At 31.7% G+C, this 16,752-nt stretch overlaps 1 protein-coding gene across 2 annotated transcripts; it reads right to left on the bottom strand.

Annotated features, from left to right (window-relative positions):
* Positions 1–5,627: 5,627 nt before the first annotated feature.
* Positions 5,628–9,697, bottom strand: LOC108844288 (MLO-like protein 12). 2 transcript variants are annotated; one of them, XM_018617517.2, is made up of 15 exons: positions 9,484–9,697; positions 9,187–9,244; positions 8,815–9,059; positions 8,580–8,696; positions 8,430–8,490; positions 7,976–8,064; positions 7,800–7,874; positions 7,621–7,715; positions 7,449–7,498; positions 7,305–7,345; positions 7,008–7,181; positions 6,864–6,899; positions 6,688–6,755; positions 6,547–6,607; positions 5,628–6,281 (listed from the first exon to the last, which is right to left on the bottom strand). In XM_018617517.2, exons 1-15 carry the CDS (start codon positions 9,598–9,600, stop codon positions 5,757–5,759), a joined length of 1,812 nt encoding a protein of 603 aa, XP_018473019.2. In that variant the 5' UTR covers positions 9,601–9,697; the 3' UTR covers positions 5,628–5,756. The 2 variants fall into 2 exon arrangements, with proteins under 2 accessions (XP_018473019.2, XP_056852697.1); XM_056996717.1 differs by having other exon boundaries at positions 5,960–6,281; positions 6,821–6,899.
* Positions 9,698–16,752: the final 7,055 nt, after the last annotated feature.

The following is a 16,752-nucleotide window of genomic DNA, read 5'->3' as shown; positions in this document are numbered from 1 at the left end:
TATTACATTTCGATAAATTGATCCCAAGTGATATATTATATAAGTTATTTTTTATTTGATCTGTATCGTGTGTGCCTGAATAATATATTTTATATTGGTTTGAAAAAAAATAAGATTTTATTTTTGTAAATAAATAAATATTTTACCAAAAACTAATATATTGTATTCCGATAAAATTTTGACCAAAAATAAGTTTAGAATTTTAATATGAAGCTACTAACCTTATTTTTCGTATCTTATAGTTTAAATATAGTTGGATAGATTATATATAAATGAGAAAATTTCACCTTACTATTTCTAAAAACTAAGCTATTATTAGATATTTTACTATTTGATAGTTTATCAGATGATCCGCTGAAAAAATTGAAATTTATATTGAATAACTCATACTTTTTAATATTATATAAATTGATTTTTAATACTTTAGACTTTAATGGAATTTTTGTTACGTCATTTGAAGAAAATGAAACAATGGTAATAGGAGATTTTTTAATTGATATGTAAATATTATTTTCTTTTTTTCTGGTTACTAATAAGATATGATAAGTTTGTATTTTTATTTATTTTTAGATTTAAACCTAAAATTTAAGATAAGTTTTAGAAAAAATTTGAACACTCAAAATTGGCATATCATTATTATGTATAAAAATCAAAGTAATTTCAAAAGCAAGGGTAGAATACTATTACGGTTTTGCTTTAATAGTATAGATACTAAATGTAAAAAATATTTATAAAGATAAAACTATCTAACTGTAATTTATCTCTCTCTCTATATATATATATAATATATATATATGTATACATTTGATTTTGGATATAAACATAAAATTTTGATATTATGAAATAAAAAATTAGTTCTTTAAATTTACTTTTAAATTTTGTATGTGTTAAGTGTAATAATCTGTCAAAACTCTATATAAAAGCATTAAACAAAGAGAATCCAGAGTGTATTTTTACAATCCAAATAATTTTAGTAATCGTTAGTTGCATAGTAACGGGCATGATATTTTGCAAAAGTTTTTCGGCCTAAATTGTAGAAAGATACTGAAATCCGCAAAGAGTTTGACGCTCAAATCCTGCTGGATGTCCTTTGTTATGTTTCTCATCACCTTTGCTAGTGCTTGCCATCGGTTTGTGATCTTGGTCTCTGAAGCAGGACCCTCTAATAATATGTGCAAGTGGAGCGGTCGAACAAGATCCAAACTGAAAAATAAAAGAAAAATTTAAAATTTAAAGATAAATATGTAAGGTATAATATAAAATTTTAGATATAATACTAAATTTAGAGCTGATAATTTCAAAAAAAAATGTCAAATATATATAAATAAAGATCATTAAATATTAAATATATTATTAATATTTTTTAATAAGATTTACAAATAATTCGAGACAGCCCTACTCTTAAGTCAACCACTTGTCTCTATCTGCTCCTGTCACACTTCGTACCTGAACAAAACCATTTGAGTGTATGATTTGACTCTAAACTATTATTGTCAAAGAGTCACAGTTGTAATTATATGATATTTTACTCTTACAACTTACAAGCATCATATTCGAGACATCAATCCGTTGGATAATTCTAAACTTGTGAAAACTTAAAATATTGATAAATATTCAATTATGTTAAGGATAAAAACAAAAAAAAAAGAAATTTATGAACAGGAATTTTTTATTATTTAAGTTAATTTGTGTTTATATATCTCACATGTTAAAGGGAATTATCTTTCATATAAATAGATGTCTAATGGAAATGTGTTCCATAAGTTTTAAGAGAATAGATATAAAATTTAAGATTTAAGAGAGTACAGTGATCTAAGAGAAGCATTGAAAGCTTTAGTTTTGAGTAGTTTCTAAAGCTAATAAAAAAATTATTTTATAAATTATTTGTTTCTAGAGATCATGGAGACTCAGATCTAAGCTTAAGTTGAAGCCAAGATCCTGGTGTTTGTGAACAAGAGATCGCGAACGCAAGAGGGCGGATGTGACTATGGCTCCACACACAAAAGACATTGGATCCGCATCCATCCATTGCTCGATGTCATCATCAACAACTATACAGTTTGGTTGATGAGGATGAAGGTTCTACTTCGTGTTCATGAAGTATGTGACACGATCGAACCCGGTTCGGATGATCCAAAGAAGAACGATGTTCCGACTTCTCTTTTGTTTCAATCCGTTCCCGAGATGTTAATTCTCTAGGTGAGAGAACAAACCGCATCGAAGGATATCTGGAACGCCACTTAGTCACGACACCTTGGAGCTGATCGTCTAAGGGATGCGAGACATCATACGTTGATGAAGGAGTTTGACATGTTGAAGCTGGATGATAACGATACGGTCGATGACTTCGCGGGGAAGATATCAGGCTTATCATCCAAACCAGTCTCATTGGGAGAAAACGTAGAAGAATCAAAGATGGTCAAGAAGTTCTTGAAGGGTCACTATGCAACTATCTGTCCCGAGAAGTTAGCAATGAATCAAGAAACCAACCTAAACGAGACACAAGAGGCCAACACACTCTATGTACATGAGGTGGTGTTCTTGAATGAAGACAACATGATTCCAAAGAATCTCGATATCAACAAAGGCGATACAAGTGTTTGGTATCTGGATAATGGAGCGAGTAATTAAATGACGGGAAACATGGAGTTCTTTTCGAGTTTGAATTAAAACACCAAAGGGAAAGTGAAGTTTGGTGATGGATCACATTTGTGTGATATTGTTGGAAAGGGTGTGATTACCTTTGTGTGCAAGACCGGAGAGAAGAAGGCGCTCAAAGACATCTACTTCATATTCGACCTAAAGCACAACATATTGAGTCTTGTACATGCAACATAAAACAAATGTGAGGTTAACATGAAAGATGTCTACTTAAAGCTCACGGATTCGTGTGGAAGGTTGCTTGTGCGTGTTACAAGATCTCCAAACCGTCTCTCCAAGACCCCTATGAGGATTAGCTACCTGGAGTGCTTACATGTCAGAGATGAAGATGCTACATGGAGGTAGCATGCTCGATTAGGACATATAAGTTATGGAGTGATGAACAACATGTTAAAGAAGGAGATGGTCATAGGAATGCGGAGTGTAACACACGAAGAAAGCGTGTGTGACACATGTCTCAAAGGGAAGCAAATCAGAGACTCATTCTCGAGTGTAACACACGGAGAAAACGTGTGTAACGCATGTCTCGCAGGGAAGCAAATCAGAGGCTCATTCCGACTAAGACCATAGTTTGTACATAAAAGCCATTGGAATTACTGCAGAGAGATTTGGGTGGACCAATAAAACCACCAACACCAGCAAATAATCATAAGGCATTCTATCGGTTCAAAAGATTTCACACTGATAGAGAAAGAGATCTGCCTCAACTAAGTTCAATCTAGGTTGCATCGATAAAGGAGGAGAGTATTCCTCATCTGAGCTCAATCTACTTTGTGAAAAAGTGGAGTTGAAGCTATGGCAGCCAAGGTGGATTCCACCACAAGAAACAAGACGCGTGAGCTTGTGGATAGATCGACTGGTGTTAAAAATACATGTGTAAGTGACACAAGGAGATAAGCATGTTACACAACTCACGTAGGTGTTAAACATAAAAGGGTATGTGACAAAAATATGGAGGCGTGTAACACAACTCACGTACCAGCGGAGTCAAGATTAAAGATCTCAAAGGCTGAAGACAAACCAGGATAAATACGCTGGGTGTTTAGCAGAAGGCCGACATTCCTACCGGAGCTCATGTACACAAGATGGCTGATGCGACCAGAACTCTCATTGCAGTTGCTTCAGCCGCAAAACTCATTGCAACTTAAGTGAAGATGTCAGAAGAAGGTTCTAAAAGAACTAGACCAATTCTAAGAAGATGCGGTATGGAAGGAATCGAAGAGAGCATCCAATCTAACCTTGAGAAAGATGTGAATCCAATGGTTGGATATCACACACTACGGCGTAGTGAATGATGATTATTTGAAGATTAAGTTCAAGCAAATGAGAAGCTTAATTGGAGTTCAAGAAATTGATCTCTCTAATTCAAGTTGGAATTAAGGGAGTGAATATTAGATAATTTCAAGTTTGTAGAAACTTAACATATCGATAAGTGTTCAATTATATTAAAGATAAAGATACAAAGAAAATCTAAAATAGATTTTTTATTTATTTATGTTAATTTGTGTTCCCATATTCCATATGTTAAAGAAAATTATATTTTATATAAATCAATATTTCATGCAGAGGTGTTCCATAAGATCTAAGAGATAAAATATAAGATCTAAGAAAGTAGATCAGTGATCTAAGAGAAGCATTGAGAGCTTTATTTTTGAGTAATTCCTAATAAAAACAAATTGTTCTTATAAATTCTTTGTTAATAGAGATCATAGAGATTTGACAATCCTTTTGCTCTACTTCGAGAGTACTTGACCACTACTTGGTGCTGTGCTCCAGTCTAAAATGTAATAGAACATCCATCGAGATCAATTACCTTAGAAGAAGAATTGAATAAGCCCAGAACCCAAAACGTACAGGTTTGAAGCCTAAGAACATAACAAAACCAAAGACGCAACGCATGGTCTTTATGAAATTTAAGTTGATGAGAGTAGGGATGTTATTATGTCAACATGGGTGATTTACCCAAACCCACTAATATTGGATTGGATTTTTACCCATCCAAAATTAATTGGGTCAATCATGGGTATAAATTTTAAAATCCATATTCATATTGGGTAAAACAAAAGGGTAAAGGGTACCCATAGGTTTCAATTATATGATTATATTTTCCACTATTTTAATTAAATAAGAAAATTTGCAAAAAAAAATTTCTGTCAAACCAAAAAAAAATTCCGACAAAATCAAAACACATGTTTTTTAACCAAAATCGGAAAATCGAGTTTTCTCGCCAAAATCCGAAAACCGATTTTTTCGCCAAAACGGAAAACCAAGTTTTTTCGGTCAAAAACGGAAAACCAAGTTTCCCCGCCAAAACTGAAAAATCAGGGTTTCCGCCAAAACCAGAAAACCAGGGTTTCCCGCCAAAACCGGAAAACCAGGGTTTCCCGCCAAAACCGGAAAACCGGTTTTTTTCGGCCAAAACCGGAAACCCGAGTTTTCCCGCCAAAACCCGAAAACCAAGTTTTCCCGCCAAAACCCGAAAATCGAGTTTTCCCGCCAAAATCCGAAAATCGAGTTTTCCCGCCAAAACTGGAAAACGAGTTCCCGCCAAAACCGGAAAACCGAGTTTTTCCGCCAAAACCGGAAAACCAAGTTTTCTCACCAAAACCCGAAAACCAAGTTTTCCCGCTAAAACCCGAAAACCGAATTTTCCCGCCAAAAACCGAAAACCGAGTTTTCCGCCAAAATCCAAAAACCGAGTTTTTTTACTAAAACCGGAAAACCAAATTTTCCCGCCAAAACCGAAAATATCTCACACTAATGATATTAATGTTTTACATGATCTTTTTTAAAAAAACAAAGTAGTAATTTGGATATCTATGGATAAACCTATACACATTTGGGTTATATTTATGGGTTAAATTTTAGTTTTGATGTATCTGAATTTTCACGGGTTGGGTATATTCTGGGTTGGGTGGATTGGGCTAAGCTGAGTTATTTTACCCATATTACTCTCATCTAATATGTCATTCAAAATGATTTGATATTATAAACTTTTTAATATTTGTTCTGACAGCAACAAAGGAAAAAGTGTTCATTTCAATGTTTATATCACTGACAAAGAATGAACAAACAGGTAAAGTATAGAACTCATATCACTTCTTGAAAGTAAACTCTGACAAATCAACCTTGACATGCTCAGTAATCTCTCTCTCTTCTCTAACAAGACTAGCTACGTCAGCATGCGGATGATGACTATTGCTGTTATCAAATTCTGTGATCTCACGGTGATTAGAGACATTCTGAGATTCAAGATCATAGGATTGCTGATGGACATGGCCGTGGCCGCCAAAATCAGAGAATCTAGGAGGAGAAGGAGAGGCAGTGAAGCTAGTTTGATAATCAAGGCCGTGGTTTTGATAGTTTCCGCCAAAATCAGAGTATCTAGGAGGAGAAGGAGAGGCTGTGAAGCTGGTTTGTTGGTCAAGGCTGCGGTTATGATAGTTGTGAAGGAGATGCACCGGTGACATGCCATGTGTTGGCGTGGTTGGGCGGCTTGAGTGAGGTGTGTTGGACCCTGAGTGTCCATGTTTGGTCTGTTTCTTGGCCGTGTGATGCCATTTTTTCAGTGCATTGGCTACCCTGTCGTTGAATATGGTTGGTCTCATTGAAGTTCCCATCTGCACTTACAGTTTAGTGTTAGTGAATCCTACATAGATAACTTGAGACCTAATAATGAACTATATATATGAGATATGGATCAATCTAATGCATTGCCATTTGATTTTGAGTGACAAATATCTAAACATTGTATGTTATGATGCTAGAGTTTAGTCGACTCATTGCTAAATAATTATTTTGCTGAGATGAAAATTATTCATATAATATATACATATTTATAATGTACATGGTTGTACACAAAGTTTAACAATTTGGATTATATACCTGAGTCACAAGAGCATAGAGAGGTAGAGTAATGTAGCTGCACAGAACTTGTATCAATACCCTGTCATATACAACAAGAAGAAGGTTAGAGTAAAGATACAACACATACTTAATATATAACTTGTTGAGGAGTTAACGAACCCCATGGTGATCCTGATTGCAATATCTTCTGTTTTGTGGTGGAAGCAGTTCTTGAGTGTGAACTCGTACTGCAAAATTAATACTATAACCAATTAATTTTTTATTATTTTAAGAATTAATTTTTTGAAATCACCATTTCTAGAAGGGCTATTTTCGAAAGCTGGATTGTTACTCACAGTGCTCCAAGCGAAGAAAGCCAGTTGAAATGCATTCTGTATGAAAAATACATAGAAACTATACTTTTTAGAAAGAAAACTCTTTTAGAAAACCCATAACTCAAAAATACATAAAACACATATGATTAAGTAAATTAGTCATACCGTGAAAAGAACCAAGTGAATGAGCAAGAGAATGAAACGAGGACGACCAAACCAAAAGAGATCATCACCAGGTTCAACCACAGGAGCTCCTTTAACGACATCTCCCTTTTCTTGAATCCTCAATCCTAATTTCGATATTATCACTTGAAGTTTTGCTCCTACTATTAATATCACCTTAAATCCATTAAGCAAACCAACCATATAATTAACATCATTAATCATATATGTTCACAACCTCAACTTCATAACAAAAACTATTGAAAAGTTTAAAGTAATTATGTGTCTGTAATTACTTACAACCAAAGGGAGGAAAGGCAGCCAAAAATAGGAACCCCATCCTATTATAATTTGAAAAATAAACAGAAGTTTATATCATTACTTGAACAGTTAAATGAGATTTGCTTAATTAATTATATGAAATTATAAAGAATTAGGACCAACCATGTGTATTAGTCAATATGAATAAGACAGCAATGAACCATATCACTGGGCTGAGTTCCATTCACACACAATAACTTATTTCATAAGAAATTTTATAATATATATTATGAAAAATAGATAATTGAAAGAAAATATATCAATGAATTAGATTTAAATAAAGAAAGGGACCAACCTTATACCGACAACAACTTTGAAATCTTCTTCTAAAGATCTTTGAATGTACTTTTGGAAATCGAAACGAGCTCCACTACCTGCTGGCAAATGCGCCTGCATTCATTCAACAATTTTTTTTTAAAATTAAAAATTCGACTCTACATGTATAAATAAATAAATATAGTAAAATTTACTTACCATTATAAAGCCATGTCTTAGTGTAAGATAATCCACTTTTGTCACTGATCCAAAGAACTGTCTGAAGAAACATGTCTGCATGCACCCCCATTTATCCATTTTTTTGTTGTAGTGTTAAACGGAATTACCGGAACAATAATGTACAATTATTGAAGAATATATAAATGAAAACTTACAATCCAGAGGGTAGAGGAAGACTTGCTCCATACATTCAGATGTCTACGTCCAAACGATGTATCTCTTGCAAATCTGAACCTCTCTGGATCTACAACATTTTAAACAATCAATTGGACTTAAATGAATTAAATAAAAGGACAGAACACGTATGATTACTTAAAAGTGATGGTACTTTCCTATGTTAAATTGTTTATTTATAAGTCAAAGAAAAAGCGTGTTGTCATTGAATATTCAAGTCTGATAATATATGTGAATAATAATAATAAATGAGCTTGAGAGATATGGATCAATAAACAAATCCAAGTGACCCATGAACATGAACATATTGTTAAAGTTTTGCTGAAGTCAAACCCCGACGAAAATATTTTATCCGAAAATATTCATTTTTGTTTTTCTTTGATGATTACTGCCAAAAGAAACTCTATGTCGATGAGCTAATATGTTTGTGTATACCATTGGCATATTGGTACTCAATTGTCTTGGTCTCTTTCTCCCATGATTTCCATTTCTTCATCTGCATATTACATCACAAAATTATACGCATGCATGATACATAATTACATATACATGCACTTGTGAAAAATGACGTTGAATATCATTTACCTTGGTTTTCCCCAAAGCATAGGTTATAATGCAGTAGAGAATATGAAATACAGCAAGCACGAAGATGAATATATGAAGTTGGTGGATACCATATGCAGATACTAATGCTACTTTCCCCTGCAAAATAATATAATTCATAACTAAAATAAATAAAAATAAGAACAGTATTTGTCAAGCATAAATGAAGATTTTTTTTTGTTAAAAGTTAAAAGTAACAGTTAAAATTTAAACATGCCTTTTCTGCGCATTTGTCATAGCCCTTGGTGGCTAAACTTCGACGAGGACTATAAAAGTCGCTGAAGTCAGTGTCTTCAAGAATTTTGCGACCATCATCGATATAATCTTTACCATATTTAGTGCTCTCTTGGTGGCTACTACAAGGATGCCAAGTCGCAGCAATTCTTTCTGGGATGCAAATTTGGGAGACTGGTGTTTGCAATACAACAAGTAGAAGCGATATGAATCCCAGTAGCATCAATTCTATTTTCCACACAAACCAAGAAGAAAAAATATAAGTTAGTTGGATATTCAAATAGAAACATTGATTATTGATACAAAATGACATCCAAATTTATGATAAATAATACTTATAGAAGAGTAAACTTGCCTGCTTTAACCTTTTCAAGAGCTTCGTATAAAGCCTTCTTGTGCTTCTTTTTAAACCACTACAAATATTTTAAGAAAAAAAAGTTAAGGAAACGACTAAATTTGGATTTTCAAGAAAATAAAAACGAGAAATGATGTAATCAGGTAATAAGTTTTGAAGGCTTTTTTTACCAAAAAAAAAAGGTTTTGAAGGCTTTATATAATGAAACTATCACTTGGAAAAGAGCAAAAAAGAGAGAAGTGAAAAATTTGGATAATATAAAGATGGAAACATAGAGAGAAAAAAAAATATACGTACGTGACCAATAAAGTGCAAGAAATATTCGATCATGATAGAGATGAAAAGAAGAACGAAGCAAACAACAGCAACAGCCCATGTTGGTGTCTCCTCTAATGATCTCTCTTTTATGGCCATTACTTTCACTAATCAAAACTCTTAACTTCTGATATGTAGATCAGCTTTCAGGGTTTCACAAGTTTTATCTAGCTATAAGGAGAGAAAGAAAGTGATATGGCGTTTGTTCCTGTTATATCTATATATACACATGTTAAATTAAAAACAAGATACATATATTAATACATTGTAAAGAGAACACAAGAAAGTCAAACAAGTGAAAGCCGCAATTATATATTATTGTTAATTATTTTAAAATAAGAAAACAAAGACTTTTGACTTATTCAAAGAGGACTTGAGAAGAAGATGCTTTACAAGTAGTGCTGGATAGGCTGAAAAAATCCGCCTCACTGGATCTATCCTACTGTGCATTAGTAGTTTTTATTTTAAAAACTGATATTTATACTCTGTAAAAGAAATTTTAGTATACTTACTACATCCGTTTTATTTGAAGTTTGTAGATAATCAGGAGACCCGAATATCATAATAATATTTTATATATTTTATAAAATATAAAACTTTTCAGTTCATATATTTCTTAATATATCTATCTATATATTATATAGTGTTTAACTGTTTATATAACAATATTGATAAATAAGAAAACTATTTTGATTTTTTTTTTGTAATTTTGGATTGATTGATAATTAATCTATTTTATTAAATTCTCACAAACTGTGGAAATTTTGAAATGTTATTGTGATTGGTTCATGAATTTTAAAATCTTAGTAAAATTTATTGTTATGGGTTTAAGAATTTTCAGAATTCATTCAATTCTCTTTTTATTCAATTTTTTTATTTATTATTCATTTTCTAATTCTAACTAAATCTAATGTTATTGGGAGAAGAATTGTCTACATTTTAATTCATAAGACACAAATTTCACAATATCATATGTATGTATGATATTTTTGTAAATACATGTGATACAAATCTAGAAAACAAAACAAGTATACTCATATTATCTGTGATTATCATATAAGCATTATTATTTTATTTTTCAAAAACAAACATATTTTCGGAAAAAAACAAACAAACAATCATGCTATATTAAAAGAGATTTTGGAAAACTTTAGAAAAACATAAATCATACATTAACTTTACAAATGGAATGATATAAACGAGATAGTACAATTCATGAAAATGTGTAACAATCTATTAATGTGATGATAAAATTTTGTAAGTCAATGTATGTATATTTAATTTTATAATCCACGTAACTTTAAAAATCCATCAACTTTTAAAATCCACAAATTCTACACAAGTTAATCTTTTTATAGCCTTCCTAAATATGTAGTAAAAAAACCTCCTAAATCTGCATTTATCTCATAAAAGAAATAAAAAACTTTTTGACCTGCATCAGTCAGCGGCGGAGCCTGAGAATTTTGATTAAAATTTCAGCACTATTTAGGAGACTGGTAGCACCGTCTGAATGACCTTAAAACGAATTTCGATTATAAAAATCAAACAAAATGTGCGACCTTTGTGAAAGAGACAGAAAGTTTGTTGTGAGACTACACCCATCATGTTTATATATCGTTATGACTTTCACAAAAATCGAATAAATGAAATGAATGAAATTTGGCAGTTATTACGAATGACAGTGTTTATAACCAACAAAAAGAATTATCTTTCAAGTTACAAAGTTAGAATAATAATTATATAGTAATGCCATTTACAAAAAAAAAGAATTATAAAGTTAAAAAAAAAGATTTATCTTTCAACATATCAAATATGATTGAATGAGATCTAATGGAAAAAATATTTCAAAAGAGAAATAAATCAAGGTGGTGTAGCCCAATGATGCTGTTCGATTGGTAGAGAACTCTTCGTCTTATGAATCAAAGCTAGGAAACAAAATCGTACCACCTACGGGAGATATCTACCTTTGGTAATAAGCAAAAATGACCAAGCATTAACGTGAGTGAAATTTGAAGTCGTTTTGTGTTTTTTTTCTTTGAGAAAGGCTTTAAAGTGGTCTTGTGTTAATATCCCCTCTAATTAAATAGACTTTATATAAGCCAATAAGCTACTTAGGGGTGTATTCAATTTAACATTCGATGTGATTTGATTCTTAATGGAGTTTTAGATTATTTTAATAAGTTGCAGAGATTTAGGTGACTTTTGTTAAACTACTTTAGAATATCACCTAAAACTATGGGATTTGAGTTTTTATTTTTTTTAACTAAAAAACTCCACCCAAATACCCTAAAATCACCTCAAAACTTTAAAACTCCACAACTTAAAATATTTTCAATAACAATGGATTTCAGAGTACTTTACGAAATGTCAAGTTCAATAACAGTGGATTTTAAATGAGTTTTTAAAATTCATGTTTGAATAACAGTGGATTTGTCATTTAAATATAAGTCACCTGAAACTTTCGGTTGAATACATCCCCCTTAATTTATTTGTTTACTGTAAGATAATTTTGCAATCTTTATAACCGTTTACAAACCAGTCTTAGACTGATGAGATGTTGCTCTAGTGGTAAATAAGTTTCTAGACATTCCGTCACTTAGTTTTAAGGGAAAATGAGAAAAGAAAACAAAAAATTAGGTTGTTGTTTTTCTGATATAAAATTATTTTTGTTTTTGTTTTTCTTTTTTTTTTACTCTTTGTATTTTTGAAAACTAATGAAATAAATAATTTTTGAATCAAAAAAATTATTTAAAATATAAACAACTGATAAAACACCCATATACACAAGTCGATAATTTTTTTGTTCAAAAAATTAATAAATAAATTTTTAAAAATACGTTCTACTAAAAGTAGAATGCGTTTTTTACGGAAAATGGTATAGTAAAAAATGATTTCTAAAATAAAAATGTTCATCTACTTATTTTAGAACGTCTATTCTACTATTTACTAAATTTCTAAATAAGAGGAAAGTGCATTCTACTAATCGTAAATGTATCCACTTTCCTTCCGAATGCATCTTCTACTTTTATAAAATATTCTAAATTTCTGGGAATATGTTTTCTACAATGTACTCTTACATCTACTCAAAGTAGAAAGTGTATTCAGAATTTTTATTATTCTTCTAAAGTTTTAGAAGATGTCTTCTACATATAAGAATACGTGTTTTTTTGCGAAAACTAACGGAATTTCAGTTAAGAAAATATTCTAAAAATCTCCTAAAAATATTCTAACTTTCAAGTAAGTCGTCTAGGAAAAATTAAATATTTAAGTTTTATTTTCCAATTGCAAAACTAACCTGAGAAGACTTACTTGTAAGTCGTCTAGATATAATAAAATATTGATTTTTCTGTTTTCCCAGAGACGACTTACAAGTAAGTCGTCCAGAAAAAGTCAAATATCTGACACAATTCGGTCAAATGCAAAAATAACCTATTTGTCCTGGACGACTTACTGGTAAGTCGTCTGGAGTTTTTTTTAACAAACAAAATTGGACGACTTACAAGTAAGTCGTCCCATTTAAAAGTCAATTGCAAAAATGACCTCTCCAGACGACTTACTTGTAAGTCTTCCAGACGACTTACTAGTAAGTCTTCCAGACTTATGTTTAGTAAACTTTCATTTTCTCTAATAATATAATTTTTTCTTAACATTTTCTTATTAATTCATGTATATTAATCAATATTGGAGATACTGAATGAAATTTATAACATAATTGGTGATATATATGAGGTTATCAATATTCATGTTACTCAAAGTTTCTAGCTAATATGTTTTTAACTCATACATATTCTATCTTTGTTAATGTGTTTTATTTTGAATTTTTGCAGATGACACGTTAGATATATGCATTATATGGAGAATAAAAGCATTCAGATGTTGTGTATACAAGTCTGAAGATTTAACAATTACAGAAGACTTACCAGTAAGTCGTCTGATAAGTCTTATACACAAAAGATTTACCAGACGACTTACTGGTAAGTCTTCTACAAAAAAAACATTTTCAACACAAACTTGTAAAAAAGTGTTATGCTTTAACTAGTTACTATTATTTTTTTCCATCTCTTAAGTATTTTTGTTATAGAAACCAATGATGATTATTGTTATGAGTTGAAACAATGGTCAAAATGCTTCTTAAAATGTTGTATCAGTATGAAGCTACCAACATTCTTATTTATTACATATATTACATCTTGGGAAACATTATTAATGATTTTACAAAAATGTCACAACTAAGGGAGTACACATGTAAATCACAAAACATACCACAAACAAACTATTATATATCATTTCTCTACAAAGACAAGCTTAGACTCCACTTAATATGGAAAAAAACTTCTTCAGAAGTCTTCTATGAGGTACATACGACTTCCAGGACGTCCAGAAGACTTCCAGGACGTCCAGACGACTTCCATGAGGTCTAGACAACTTCTAGGAAGTCCAGACGAACTTCCAGGAGGTCCAGACGACTTCCAGGAGGTCCATGCGACTTAAAGGAGGTCCAGACGACTTCCAGGAGGTCCAGAAAACTTCTAGAAAGTCCAGACGACTTCCAGGAAGTCCAGACGACTTACAGGAAGTCTAGACGACTTTCAGGAGGTCCAGAAGACTTCCAGGAGATCCAGAGGACTTCCTGGAAGTCGTCTGGACTTCCTGGAAGTCGTCTGGACTTTCTGGAAGTCTTCTGGACCTCCTTTAAGTCGTCTGGACCTCCTTTAAGTCGCATGGACCTCCTTTAAGTCGCCTGGACCTCCTGGAAGTTGTCTGGACCTCCTGGAAGTCGTCTGGACTTTCTGGAAGTCTTCTGGACCTCCTAGAAGTCGTCTGGACCTCCTTTAAGTCGCATGGACCTCCTTTAAGTCGCATGGACCTCCTGGAAGTCGTCTGGACCTCCTGGAAGTCGTCCCAGAAGTCTTCCAGATCTGAAAAACCTGCATATCCAGATCTGAAAAATCTGCACATCCAAAAACGTTCAAATGGCTTAAAAACATAGAAAATGAGTGGAAGATTAGATAAACATACTTATATAGAACACAACGTACATATCCAAGTGGAAGTTGAGAACCATCTGATTAAAAACCTGCAAAAAAGATAGATTATTCAGAAAGACATGAGACAAAACTGAAAAATTCATATAAAGTTTGGTGTTTTCAAATCTAAGAGATTAGAGTGGCTTTGGAGAATATTAGTTTGAGGAAAAATGTAAGAATTTTATGCAACAAGAAGTACAAAATGAAGAAAAATGAGACATAAAAATATATTTCTAAAATTAATAGATCTACCTTTAAATGAGTGGAAGATGAGAATCATGTGATGAAAAACCTGCAAAAACAAGATAACTTAGTGAGAAAGACATGAGACAAAAACAATCAATTGATATAAGCTTGGTGTTTATAAGTTCAAAGAGATTAGAGAGAGGTTTGAGAGTTTTAGAATGATGAACATTATATTTTTGTTGCAGCCATTTGAGAGGAGGAGAGAGAATGTGTAAATTTTTCTTTATATAGGGAGACAAAAAATCCAATTAGGTTAAATATTTTAGATTTAGAAGACTTTCAAGTAAGTCTTCTGAATAGAAGACTTCCTAGACGACTTACTTGTAAGTCGTCCAGAAGACTTCAATATTTTTAGCGGAAAACTCTAAATATTTTTAGCGGGAAACTAAATATTTTTAGCGGAAAACTAAATACTTTCACTCTTCTATGTTGAAAACAATCACTTTTATTGTATCTTAATTTATATCACTTATAACATATGTTAATTACATGATTTCAATTTTTCATTTATCAAAATATTTTTTTATAAATTTTATAAATTATTTTTAAGATCAACTATACCAGAAGACTTACTTGTAAGTCGTCCAGTCGTCTAGAAGACTTACTTGTAAGTCGTCTAGTCGTCTAGAAGACTTACTTGTAAGTCGTCTAGTCGTCTAGAAGACTTACTTGTAAGTCGTCTAATCGTCTAGAAGACTTACTTGTAAGTCGTCTAGTCGTCTAGAAGACTTACTTGTAAGTCGTCCAGACCCTAAATTTAACCCCTAAACTAAATTGACTAAAATTAACTAACTAAATAAGTTATAAAATCAAATTAAACTTGCTTAGTGTTTACTATACACATAAATAAATACATTTGGGTAAATTTCATATTTTTCAAAAATACTTTTATGCTTTCCAAAATCAAACCCTAAGAATACATACAATACTACAACATATGTTGGCAAAACCTAAACCGAAGAATATCATGACTCACTACTTTCATTCATCTATGTTGAAAACAATTCACTTTTGTTATATTTTAATTTATAACACTTTTAACATATCTTAATTACATGATTTCAATTTTTCACTTATCAAAATATTTTTTAAAAAATTTATAAATTATTTTTAAGATTAACTATACTGGACGACTTTCAAGTAAGTCGTCTAGCCAGAAGACTTATTGGAGTTAAAAACGTAAAAAAAAAATGTTTTTTTTTGTTTGGTCATAAGGGGTTGGTTGTAATTTCAATAGTGTTTTAAGTTACTTCTGCATTTGATTCAAGTTTGGGTATACTTTTGCATTTGAAATCAAGTTGTGAGTTATATTTGGCAATTTTCCCTTATATTATTGTGTTATTTTAGTTGAGACTATACTAATTGTGTTATATCAACTATAATTTATGTATGACTTTATAGTAACCACATATTTTCATGCATATTTTAGTTGAATTCAAAAGAAAGAAAGAAATGAAATGAAGGTTTGGAATCTGGCGATTTGTAAACAAAAATACTTATAATTCATCATAAACTAATATCGTGGGACGATCTTCAAACATTTATTGGTTTGTCTTTTTGGATTCTTTAGCCACTACCTAGTTATCTATCAACACTTTATAACATAAGTGTGAAACAGTTTCACGAGCGTATCTTTTTCAGTCCAAGCTTGAGACTTTTCAGTTTTGAATATATGTATTTCTAGAAATGTTGCACGTTTCCAGAACCATATTTTGCTCTTAAACACTTTTACCTTTCAACTTTCCCACGTATCATTCGGACGCACTAGTTCTATATTTCACATTACGTAAGTGTTAGACCCACACTAAAGTCCAAGTGGTACCAACACACGTGAACCACTTGCAATAAGTTTAGTTCTTTTATCTTTATAATGATTTATTCAAACACTTGTGGCTCACAAAATCACAAGTCTCATTAGTTTACTCATGACCATTACGTATCTCCAACCTTCACGCTTTCACTACTATCCAAAACTCCA

Source organism: Raphanus sativus, unplaced genomic scaffold (genome assembly GCF_000801105.2).
Source record: "Raphanus sativus cultivar WK10039 unplaced genomic scaffold, ASM80110v3 Scaffold0326, whole genome shotgun sequence".
Classification (NCBI taxonomy): Eukaryota; Viridiplantae; Streptophyta; class Magnoliopsida; order Brassicales; family Brassicaceae; genus Raphanus; species Raphanus sativus.
Note: the sequence above shows the minus strand (reverse complement) of the source record. Positions and strands in the feature narration are given on the sequence as shown.

Bases quoted from the DNA above. Each gene is read 5' to 3' on its own strand.
- LOC108844288 (XM_018617517.2), bottom strand. From the start codon at position 9,600: ATGGCCATAAAAGAGAGATCATTAGAGGAGACACCAACATGGGCTGTT. The intron at 9,245-9,483 runs GTACGTATATTT...AAATATTTGTAG, and splicing joins TCTTGCACTTTATTGGTCAC to TGGTTTAAAAAGAAGCACAA. The intron at 7,716-7,799 runs GTAAGTAAATTT...GAATGAATGCAG, and splicing joins TAAGACATGGCTTTATAATG to GCGCATTTGCCAGCAGGTAG.